At 46.0% G+C, this 12105-nt stretch overlaps 1 protein-coding gene across 4 annotated transcripts in view; it reads right to left on the bottom strand.

Annotated features, from left to right (window-relative positions):
- The window catches only part of SEMA4G (semaphorin 4G), a 107858-nt gene that overhangs the window by 17725 nt on the left and 78028 nt on the right, over window positions 1-12105 (bottom strand). For all 4 annotated transcript variants that reach the window (XM_081192232.1, XM_081192233.1, XM_081192231.1 and 1 more), the window contains exons 3-6: window positions 10551-10699; window positions 9363-9425; window positions 9134-9232; window positions 319-412 (exon numbers count right to left, since the gene is read on the bottom strand). In XM_081192232.1, coding sequence (XP_081048358.1) covers window positions 319-412; window positions 9134-9232; window positions 9363-9425; window positions 10551-10699 — 405 coding nt within the window. The remainder of the gene's footprint in view (window positions 1-318; window positions 413-9133; window positions 9233-9362; window positions 9426-10550; window positions 10700-12105) is intronic.

Here is a 12105-nt window from a genome sequence, read left to right on the forward strand (position 1 = left end):
GCAGCACCTGGTTGGTTTATGACTCCGGCCACATTTAGAGTGGAAGAGAAGCAGCCGCACCATGTGGCTAGTGAGGCCGAGGTGCTGCACAGGCAGGGAGATTACAGCTGCTCTGACATCAAAAAGACCAAGGAAACTTAAGTGCTGGAAGGGATGGGGGAGATGGAGATGCAGTGGGCCCTCAGGTGATGGATGACGAGTGAGCATGGCCTTCCACTGGGGCACCACCCCCCCACTCAAAGGAGGCACTGCCTGCTTTTCCCACTCCAGCTGGATTCCAAGCCGAACTGTTATATAGAGGAGAAAGCACGTACATACCCACAATGAGACCTGTGTAGCCCCGGGCAGGGTCATAGGGGCATTTTTCCTTCCCTTCCTCAAAGTGAGAGGGCAGTGTGAACTTGTTGGTATCCTGCAGAACACAAAGAGAAGAAACAGATCAACCTCTGGGCAGGGGATCACAGGGTTTGCTTGCATCCATTAAAGTAATCAATTCCTCTGATGATCCTGAAGGCCAAAGGCCTCCGCTTGGAAACAAACAAGTAGGACAGTTCTTTCAGAGGGAAGAGAAGAGACAGGTCTTCAGGGCCCGTTAGATCCTGCTCTCCAAAGGTAACAATGGAATGCTTTTTGTGGCAAAGACTCTCATTCCTTCACAACCCTCATTGCCCAAGGGTCTCCCACTGAGCTGAAGTTCCAGTAGTGCTGATTGCTAGGTCTAGGCCACCTCCACACCGTACATTTAAAAGCACAGTTGTTTTTTCTCAGCACTTAGTTGACGATTCCGCAGTAATCTTCAGCAGCTTGTCATATAGGTTGGTGGTATTATGCCCAATGTTCAGATGAGAGGTCAAGGTTCAGAGAACAATGGCTTAGCTCAGATGAGCCAACAAATTCAAGGATGAGCTGAGATGTGAATCAGGGACTGCCAGCTCGTTACTCATGCTCTGGGCATTACAACTTGTTGCCATTTTTATATCATTATCTTCACAACAATCTCTGGAGATCACCCACTGGGCTGCCACAGGCATGGAAGTTCAAGGCTTAGCACAGATCTAAAACCGACATCTGCCACTTCCAAAACTTAAAGCTGTGCTCTGCATCACACTGATTTAGAAACCTGCATGAGTACCATCACAATGTACGCAACAGAATCTGGATGTTTGGTGAAATATTTATTTATATGCCACCTTTCCACAGTGAGCAGTGTCCAAAGTGGCTTACCACAAATACACACTTATCTTAATTCAAAGCATTGAGGTGGTGATAAACTGTGTCCAGTTACTTCAGTTTCTATTTTGGGCAATCAAACCATCCAATTCTTCACTAAGAATATAAACAGTCCTTTGTTTTATGTGTGCTTCTTTCATGTTTGATTCCTCCCCACACCCCATCCCATTTAAGCTGGTGTCAGTGAAGGAAGTGTGTTTACACTGAAACGCAAACACTGATGAGAATGCATCATAGCTTTATTCCAACTTCATGGAAATGTTTTCACTGATCTCTGCCTTTCCTTTCCTAAAATAACTTCAGTAACTCCCTCTGATTATAAAAGGAATCCAAATACCAAGCGCCAAAGAAGAAGCCTGATCCTATGTATGCTTGTTCAGATTTAAAGTCTTGATATCTATGTGACCAATGGCGCAAGTTAAGTGTGCATGTCAGACAACTCCAATTACTGAATCGCCAACTGGCTGCCAGGCGCAATTCAAGGCACTGGTTTTCACCATAAAGCCCTAAATAGATGGGACCAAGAGAACTCAAGCACTGCTGCCTCCCACCTGAACCTGCTCAATTTCACCAGTCTTTGGAGGAGATCCTGTTCAATCTTCCATTTGTAGGGTAGCCCTTTGTTGTAGAAAACAAACCAGGGATCAGGTCCAAATCTTCTTATTTCATTTTTTAGTGATTCAGGAGCTTCAGTCAGTTGGATCTGAACTTTTAGCTAAAAGAAGCAGGACCATTTCTTGGATAGGATTCTGATTAAACCATAATTCTTGGCTCTGGGTGTGGTGTGCAGTTCAAAGTGCAAACTAACCTGGGAGAGCAGTTTGTACAAACATGAATCCCAATATATAGATGCTGAACTCTGAGCCTCAGCTTAGCGCTGACCCAAGATAAGGCAGGTGAGCACGTAGAACTTCTTGCCTTTCACCAGTCCATGAAGACCTCCAGGTTTTGGCAGACTGTGTTTGTGTGTGTTTTAGCATCAGTCTGAATCTAATGTTGTTACCGGGTTTTCTTTCTTTTTGGTCTTCCCACTGGCTTTACATTTTGCTGCTGTTTTGGTTTTCTCTTACGTTGATTTCTTGTTAGAGTTAATCTTTATTTTATTTTTGCTTCTCTGTTGGTCACCATTTGGTATTTTTTAAAAGGCAAGGTAGATAGCAAAAGATAAAGAGGATTGTGGTTGATTGTAGCATTCCAACAGCAGAGAGTAGCAGAACCTGCTGCTGGCTAACAAATGGCACCTTTTCCTGCTGTTCATAGAATCCATAGATCAGTCAAAACTACTGGGCTCTTTTCCAAACAACTTATTTCCAGCAGGAGACTAATGCATTGGAGGGTGCTCAGATGAGAGCACCAGGCACTTGTGGAGGGTTTGTTTGTAAAGAAAAGAGCAGGAATGCAGGGAATTCTTTAACAGTTTTGAGAACAGGTATTATAAAGGAAACCCGTGCTCAGGGGGGGGGGGGCGGCACAGAGAAAATTATTAAACCATCAGTGATGGATGGTACTGATGGCTTTTTTAAAAAGTGAACAACTCTACTGGCAAAGCAAAGAACAAGAAAGAAGAGGTGGATGAAGGGGCTGCTAAACAGCAAAGTCTGTGAGGGTAGCTATCCTTCAGGAGCATCTTATGGCCCAATCAGTATCAGAACAGGTAGGCTTTGGGTGTGATTCAGAGATAATGGATATAAAAAGGAGGCAGCTTGTGTGGAAAATGTCTTGGCCAGAGCAGATTTTCAACCCTAACTGATGGATTTAAGCAGGGGCTCCGACTTATAAAAAATATTGGGGGGGCCCATACCGGGGTCCTGCCGCTGGTTCGCTCGGGTAGCCGGGAGAACGCAGTTCGAGGTGGCGGTGTTGGGGAGAGACCCTCGCTCAGGGCGCCACTAGACTTGGCGGCCGGCGGCCTATCTGGGGGGTTTTGGAGCGTATTTCGGCAGAGCGATTGGGGAGGAGGGGGCTTGTTGCCGGATTCTTCAGCTGAGCCGGAGATCCGCTGCTGGGGGTCCCTGGGCCGAGTTGTGAGCACGGCCTGCTGAAGGGAGATCCAGCCAATTGCGTGACGGGGACGGCCGGGGCTCTCCGGCTAGGGCGCGCGGCTGGCTGGCTGGCGAGGGAGCAGGTGGGGAGGGGGCGGGGGTCCTCACTCTCTTAGGAAACGCAGCCGCGCGCCCGATTGCCACGAAGTCCGAAGGGTGCGTGTGTGGAATTAAAAAGCAAAAACGAGATACGGGCAGGGCAGGCAAAGAGTTTTCTGCAAGAGGATGGAGGGCAGGTTGAAGAGAAAATCACTCAGGATGAGACAGTCAAATCAGCCATGATAAAATGGGCTCAGGATATTGGGTATAACATCATGTTTGAGGACTGGGAAAGGTTATGGACCACCGGAATGAAATTCACGGCATGTAATGCCTTGAAGGAAAATATTATGAAAATGATTTATAGGTGGTACATGACCCCAGTCAAGCTTGCAAAAATATATCACCTGTCTGATAATAAATGTTGGAAATGTAAGGAGGCTGAAGGGACATTCTTTCACCTCTGGTGGACTTGTCCAAAAGTGAAGACCTTCTGGGAAATGATCTATAATGAGTTAAAAAAGGTATTTAAGTATACCTTTCCCAAGAAACCAGAGGCCTTCCTCTTGGGCATTGTTGGCCAGAAAGTGTTAAAGAAGGATAGAACTTTCTTTATGTATGCAACTACAGCAGCAAGAATACTTATCGCAAAATATTGGAAGACACAAGATTTGCCCACACTGGAAGAGTGGCAGACGCAATTGATGGACTACATGGAACTGGCTGAAATGACTGGCAGAATCCGAGATTTGGGAGAAGAAACAACGGAAGAGGACTGGAAAAAATTTAAGGACTATTTACAAAAACAATATAAGTTGTATGAATGTTAAAAATTTACACGATTCGGAAACTATAGCTTCAGCAATTAGATTTGGGAAACAGGAAATTATATTTTAAGTAAGAAAAGGTCAAAATCTAAGGTAATACTATGTTTAATTTAAGATATAAGTAACTGATGAAAAGTATGTTAAATTTAGAGGTATAGTATTTGAAAAGTACAAAATAAGGTACGAAACAAGGTAATAATTTGCTGATATCTTTATTATAAAGAATGCAGGGTAAGGGAGATGCGAGGAAGTCCAGTTAGTTATATTAAAAATGTGTTGAATGGTTGGTTTTCTTTTCTTCTTTTTCTTGTTCTTTTACTTTTTTCTTCAGTGTATGTTTCTAACTTTGTATTTGAAAACTTAATAAAATATTTATATATATAAAAAAGAGAGAAAATCCTTTTGCTTTTCTGGGGCGCAGGGAAGTCTCAGAGCCGGAGGTTGGGGAAGGGACCCCCTTTGCTCTGCCCTCTTCTCCTGTCTTAGATTCGCATGGGGGTCCCCGCCCGAGCTTGCCTGGCCACCGGGCCACACAAGGGCCGCGCTCTACGCGGCACACCTTGCTAGCCGCGCAGCTGTCCTCCGCGGCTGCGGAGCGGCCCTGCGCCGGTGCCCAGCCCCTCTGGGCGCCCGCTGCGCTGCCAATGACAAGCGGGCGACGTCGCGGGCGGGGAAGGCGTCGCTTTCTTTCCCGATCCTGCATCCTCCCAGTCTTCCAGCCCTTTTTTGGGTTGGAAGCTCGTCTCGTTCGCCCTTCTCCTTTCTTCACCCTGCGCGCAATTTTCCTCCCTCGTCTCCCTCCTCATTTCTCCTTCCTTCCTTCCTGACTGACTGACTGACTGACGGGCTCGGGCTCGGGCTCGGGCTCCAGCTCGGGCTCGGGCAGCCACAGCGTTGGCGGTGTTGGCGATCAGCGGCGCGGGGGGATGGCCCTCCCGGGGGAGCCGGCGCTGCTCAATGGGGTTGCCAAGGAGACAGGCCGGCCGCCCCCCCCCCGGCCCGGCGCCCCCCGCCGCGCCGGTGCCCGTTATCGAGCTGGTGCGCGCCGGGCGCCCTATAAAAGCCGTGGACGCGCCCACCGCCGCCCGAGATTATTGGGGGGGCTGAGCCCCCCCAAACGAATTTTTGAGGGGGCTCGGGCCCCCTCAAGCCCCATGGAGTCGGCGCCTATGGATTTAAGCCTTTAGTTAGGCAGAGATGAGGCTAATGCTATCAATGTGTTCTCTTTCAAGCTGCCCAGCTTGCTTTGGAAAGGAGACCTCTGGGACAAGCTTCACAAAGCCCAGCTACTTTGAAGAAGCTATTCAAAGGTCACACATGTATCACAGTTTAAGCTGAGGCTGGGGTAGTGCCACTGTAACTGGTTCTAACCCAAGTGTATTTTACACAGAGAGGCAGGAAGAGAGGCAATTGGGCTGTGAAGCTAAAAATGGCATGCAGAAATGTGGCAAGGCACAAAAATGAGCACAAGATAGATGAGACTGTCCAGGGCAAGCTCTGGATTATAGAAAATGTTATTAAAATAGAAGATGATCCATCTAAATGACTGTTTGAACAGGTGGCAGGTATCTAGAGGCTGCAAATTGAGGGGGGAGGGGGGACAGCATCTTTGTTAGCCAGTATAGACGATTAGTTCAATGAAGGATGTTACCTCCTTGTTTCTATGACTGCTGCGACTCTGGGGAGCAACATGTTTCGAAGAATGAGGGCTGGTGGGACTCTGACATCCTGCATAAACATGCTGAGGAACTAGTACAGAGAGGTTCTCTAGCCAATGTGATCAATCTAAAGGTGGAATGCTCTCTGCAGAACGGCCAAATTAGACTACAGAATCAATCACAATGTTCTTTGTCCAGCATGACCAATAGTTGATGCCAGTGGTTTTATAATCTCTCTTCCTGAAAATATGGCCACTCTTTAACTCTGGAAGAGCTAACACTTTATTTCCCAGAGAGATGTTCAATTATCATTTGACAAATTTATCTAAAATATTATGTGTTGGTGTCAATGACAAAAGACTACATACTTGCTTTCTGATCTTTGACCCTAACACTCAAAACATCACAATAATAGCTACCTGCTGCATTATTGGAATTCTAAGGCTGCATCCTTAAATAAATTTACTTAGGAGTGAGCAGCATTGATCTGTACGAGACTTTGTTCTGAGTAAACTTACAAAGGATTGCATTAAGTGTGGAACGAGAATCAATAATTAAATAAAAAATAAACTCTGGGTGAAAAACAATCATTGGCAAAGCCAAACCTGGACATTCTCCTATTGGTGGTCCAGCCCTGGAAAGTGAAATTTCACTAGGCTCCAACAATTAGTTTTGGAACAAAATAGTAAGCCTTAGCTTTTTGACTCTGCTGCTTTAAGCATGATGCAGGAAACACTACTGGGTGGTAGAGGAAAGTTCAAATAAGTCACTTGCAGTACTGGCAACAGAGCAGAGGTATGAGTTTAAAGTCCTCGATCATCAGAATAAAGTGTTCTGGTGAGTTGCCTAAACTGACAAGGTTCTCCCCACATACATCACTAGTAGGGCGATGTGCCTCAGGTAGGAGGCCTTGCCATCACTGAAAGGGTACAGTTTGCCCCTCTGTTCTTTTTTATTGCTTTCCTTTTATTAATGTCTGTCTTCATAAAATGAGAGGCAAATGCTTGTACACAAATTAACAAACTGCAGACACTTTTTACTAAAGTCCATTCTTGCCCCAAATCCAAAAAAAGGGAGGCAGAAGGAGGAGGTCTGTCATACAGTTCCAAAGCTGTGTGCTTTTGGGTCTGAACATACATAAAGAACCATTTAAAAAAGCTAAAGGATCCCTGACAGTTAAGTCCAGTCACAAACGACTCTGGGGTTGCGGTGCTCCCAAGGCTCAGTGGTTTAGACCACAGCGCTACCCGCGTCCCTAAAGAACCATTAAGGTAAAGGTAAAGGTACCCCTGCCCTTACAGGCCAGTCATGTCCGACTCTAGGGTTGTGTGCTCATCCCGCTCTAGAGGCCGTGAGCCGGCGCCGTTCGAAGACACTTCCGGGCCACGTGGCTGGCGCCGTTCGAAGACACTTCCGGGTCACGTGGCCAGCGTGACGAAGCTGCAGCTGGCGAGCCAGCACCAGCGCAGCACACGGAAACGCCGTTTACCTTCCCGCTATAAAGTGGTCCCTATTTATCTACAGTGGTGCATCACAAGACGAAATTAACCGTTCCGCGAGTCTCTTCGTCTTGCGTTTTTTTCATCTTGCGAAGCACGGCTATTAGCGGCTTTAAGAAAAAGGAAACAAACTCACAAGAACTCACAAGACGTTTCGTCTTGCAAAGCAAGCCCACAGGGAAATTCGTCTTGCGGAACGACTCAAAAAACGGAAAACTCTTTCATCTTGAGCGTTTTTCGTCTTGCAAGGCATTCGTCTTGCGAGGTACCACTGTACTTGCACTTAAAAGTGCTTTCGAACTGCTAGGTGGGCAGGAGCTGGGACCGAACGACGGGAGCTCACCCCGCCGCGGGGATTCGAACCGCCGACCATATGATCGGCAAGTCCTAGGCACTGAGGTTTTACCCACCCGCGTCCCCAAACCAAGAAACCATTACATTGCAACAAAAACAAATGCTTCAGGAAAGATGGGTTCTGCTAACTGAGTAACAGCTTCATAATAACACCTCCATTATCACCCCAAATTGCCTGCAAAGCTCTTTAAATGGCTTGCTTATCAAAGCTCCTTTGTGTATCCAGCCGCTAGCTTACATTGATGATGATTTTGTATTATATCTCTAGTATGAATGTGTATCTAGTACAAGTGTGTATTCTTACCCTCCCACCAAGGAGCTCAGGATGGTGTATACAAGGAGCCCAGGGTGACCTTTAACCCCTCACAACAATGCCGCAAGATCATTCATGAACCACATGGCTGAGTAGGGATTTTAACCCTGGGGCAGGAGTCACCTAACCAGCACTATAAGTGGAAGCCCTGCACAAGGACTTCTGCTTGCACAACAGGGCTTTCTCCCCCACCTCCCTCCATATGCCCCCAATTGACTCTGGGTCAGGAGAACCCCCACAGTAGCACGTGGGGGGCAGGGCAGTTGTCACTGGCAAAGCTTGCACAGATGAAACAACTGGAAGAGTGCAATGCAGAATTCCACCCGATTTCCCAGGTTCCAGTCCAATATTCTATCCACTATGCCAAACAGCAGGAAAGCATCCCAATGTTAACACATTGAATGTGAATTTAAAGGAATGAAAGAAAGGCATGCTTATGCTTCTCAGGGTCTGCCTATGATGAAAGACAAGTTGCCACCCCCTTCCATGTAGAGAAGCAGAGTCGAATGATAGTTGAATCTTATTTCCAGACTGGCACAGGGCACACACAGTTCTGTCCTCCACAGAGGGGAACAGGGGGAAGAAATTTGTATGATTATATATTAAAGACTAATATAGAAATTTAATTAATAAATAAATAATCAATGCCCCCACACTAGGCCACCTGAGATGGTTGTCTCATTGCTAATGGTAGGGTTGGCCATTTCCTTTGGTTCTTTATGCAGACAGTATGTTAGCAAACCCATGGGCAAGGCACCTTAAAGGATCAGTCCAGGTTCTTAGGCTTCCCAGAAATCAACAGCCAGCCTTGGAGAACAAAACACCAGGAAGAGAGAGCCTCCCCACAGACCTCCCTCCTTCTGGCAGGCAGTAAAAATTAGTTCTGGTCTTCATGACCTTTCCATTCCTTGGCAGGAATTACTGACACAGGAGCCAGGATTTGGGATTGGTTTGTTGTCCTGGATACCTGCCTATAGAGTTCATCTACAACCAGTTCCATGTGCAGAAAAGTTAATCTGAGTGATTTTCAGTTGGTTTCTGACTGGCTAATAATATTGCACAGCTTCTGGAACCAAAGGGCATGGCTGACATCTGCCTGTCAGTCAGTTTCAGTGCAAAGAGGGACTCCCAACAAGGCAGTGGAGGAGATTCTTTTGCTTCTTTTACTCACAATGTATGTGCAGAGCGGGTGGAAGGCATATGTGCCACAGGCATACAGGTGGGTTGTGTTCAGCCGTTGCAAAAGCTTGACATGGTTGTAACACTCTGTCTGCAAAAGAGGAAGGGAGGGTGTCATTTGCACAAGAGTCCTGACAATGGCCTGTTCATCAGCTACAGGCACAAACAGGTCAGAAGCGAAGGAACAGAGACAAAAAGGCAGAGACTTATGGAGCACATACCTTGTTGTTTTTGCCCTTTTTCAGGCAGTCTCCCCGCTTCTCAGGAGAGGCTTCCCAATCAATCTACAAAGTTAAACACAAAGCAGGATCATTATTCACTGGGGCATCCCAGCCCAGGAAATAGTGGTGGAGCGTGACATTAAGAAGCAAGCCCCATGCAACTCACAAGAGCTCTTCAAAGTTCACACTTCGCCTTCCCCCAGAATAAGTGGATTTATTTAAGTGCAAAGCGGGGGAGCGCTGCAGATTTTTGTAGCCCATTTGCTTTTAAAGGTCCTTGGCTGAAATGAGAACCTGGCTGTTACAAATACCATAAGGAAGCAGCAGGGAGAAAGGGAGAGGGAAGGAGACCAAAAAAGCAAGTGGTTTTCAGTAGAGGGTGGCTGCTGTTTTCAGTTTTACATGGCTCAAGAGCTCCCTTCCCATTTTGCATAAAAAACAAGGGCACAGAAAAGAAACTGTACTGAGATAAAGGGCCTCAAAGGAGAGTGAACAAATGTTATACCTGGTAAGAGGCACCAGAGACTTCCAGGTACTTTAAAGGACCTTTGTGTACTTCAGCAAGGGGAGCCAATATGGTGCCCTCAAGGTGTTGTTAGACTCTAACTCCCAGCAGCCCCATCCAGTATGACCAATGGTCAAGGATGGTGAGAGCTGTAGTTCAGGAACCCATTCGCTACCAGTGAGGGTTGGCCCCAGCCCATTCCACTAACATGTGAGGCAGACAAAAGGGTCCATATCTGTCTATATCCGTTGTGGAAACTAGATTTGATGACAGAGGCATCCATTTTTAATGAGGAGGCATTTATCAGTTTTTCAGAACAGATTGTTTTCAGTGTATCTCTTGGTGACTCTAATGTAACAAAGGCTGCATGCAGGTATACATTATTCCAGCAGTGAGTCTGCTGTGGAAATGCACTCATCACATATTTTACACATATGCAGTAAGATTCGGGGTGAAATCTAGTCTTCTACTTTGGAGCAGAAATTTGATATGCACAGCACGGATTGGTCATTTGCTGACTCAGTCATGAAGCCATGATCCCTCCCCAATCAAAGCAGATTCTAAAGAGAAAGCTGTACTTGTTCTTCCTTGAAGGTACAAATGTAGCCCTAAATGGGTTTGGAAACCAAAATTTGCAAAGGGAATTAACTGTGAACATGCCAGTGGGATAAAGCTGCACTTACTGTCCGATGGGAGCCATCAGAAACGTTGCTGGAATTTAAGGAGAATATGGCCCCCCTGGCCCCAACATAAAGAATTCCCTTCTCATCCTCTAGCAGGAGGGTAGTGTAGTTCTGGGCATGGCTGCTAAAACGTCTTGCAGTGGTCAAATCTGGGGAAAGAAACACAGGCTGTTTAAAAAGCAAGACCACAGAGGTTTCTTGGGCACTCCAGATACGCTGGAAGAGGCAGCTGAACTGAAGGCTCACTATTGTGCTGTCCGACATCTGAAAGATGGGAACAGAAAAATGCAAAAGTAAACCAAAATGTGAATCAGGACAGAGTGTGGAAGTTGATCACTTTGAAGGGCCTCCAAAAATGATTTTCAAATATTATCCAATATATGCAGCAACTTTGGAAGGGGGGAAAGCCTTTAAACTTTTCCATGGATCAACATTTAACCCAGAGATTCAAAAGATACAGAGCCTGATCTTCAGCTCAATTACGGTAAATCAGAGCCCTTAAAATGAAGTGCAGACAGAGCCTTCTGCATGCTTAATTGGTGGAAAGTCTTGCTGCATACACTGGGGCTTATCCCCAAGTAAGAATGCGAAGGTTTGTAGCCTTAGTCCCACTACTGACGTCAAGAGGGATATGTAGAGGGATCAGCCCATGTGTTCTAACTTAACTTGTTTGTGCACCACTTGATAATGTTCTTCATTGGGCCAGAAAGGAAAAGATATTGTGAAGCCTCTTGTCATGCTGGCAATTCAATTGAAAGCATGGGTGGAGAACACATAGTAATTATTTGAAATAGTGAAGCTGTTTGATATGGCTCTGAGCTGTTGCTTTAGGAGGACGCAGACCTGCAAGGCACCCCAACAGGCAGTACACTTTTAAAAAATATCTCTAGACAGTATACATATTGAAAAGATAGGTACTGTTAAGAACCAGTCCCCTATTAGCATTGCAAGCTTCCTCCAGGAGTTCCTTGTCAGATAAGGCAGTTCTCAGTTTTCCCACAGTTCCTGAGGTCGCCATAAGAACATAAGAAAAGCCTGCTGGATCAGACCAACGACCCATCTAGTACAACATCCCAGTCTCACAGTGGCTGATCAGATGCCTGAAGGCATCAGCATTCCTCCTCCACCCACCGCCTGTGGTTTCTAGCAACTGGTATTCAGAAGCATACTGGAAGATAAGGGAGGCATGACCTGCTACTAGGTGTTTCCTCTCCTCTTCATAGAGAGAGTGAATTTTGTTAGCAGAATGTTACATTTCTCAAACCCAATGCATTTCAAAATAAGCCAAACAGAATTTTTATAATGCAATAGTTTGAAATTTTAAATGGATTATTGCAAAGAAATATATATATACGTACATGATTATGACAAAGGGATATTGTGGGGGGCCCAAAATCTTAAAGCAACATTTAAAGAAACAAACATAACTAACTACCAAAAAGTTGTCAGGTTTGAGGTGCTTTTACAGACTTAACAGCTCATTCCTACGCATGTTGACTCAGAAGTCCCATTGTGTTTATTGGTGCTTACTCCCCTGGGAGTGTATTTAGGGTTG

Source organism: Podarcis bocagei, assembly GCF_964188305.1.
Source record: "Podarcis bocagei genome assembly, chromosome: 4".
Lineage (NCBI taxonomy): Eukaryota > Metazoa > Chordata > Lepidosauria > Squamata > Lacertidae > Podarcis > Podarcis bocagei.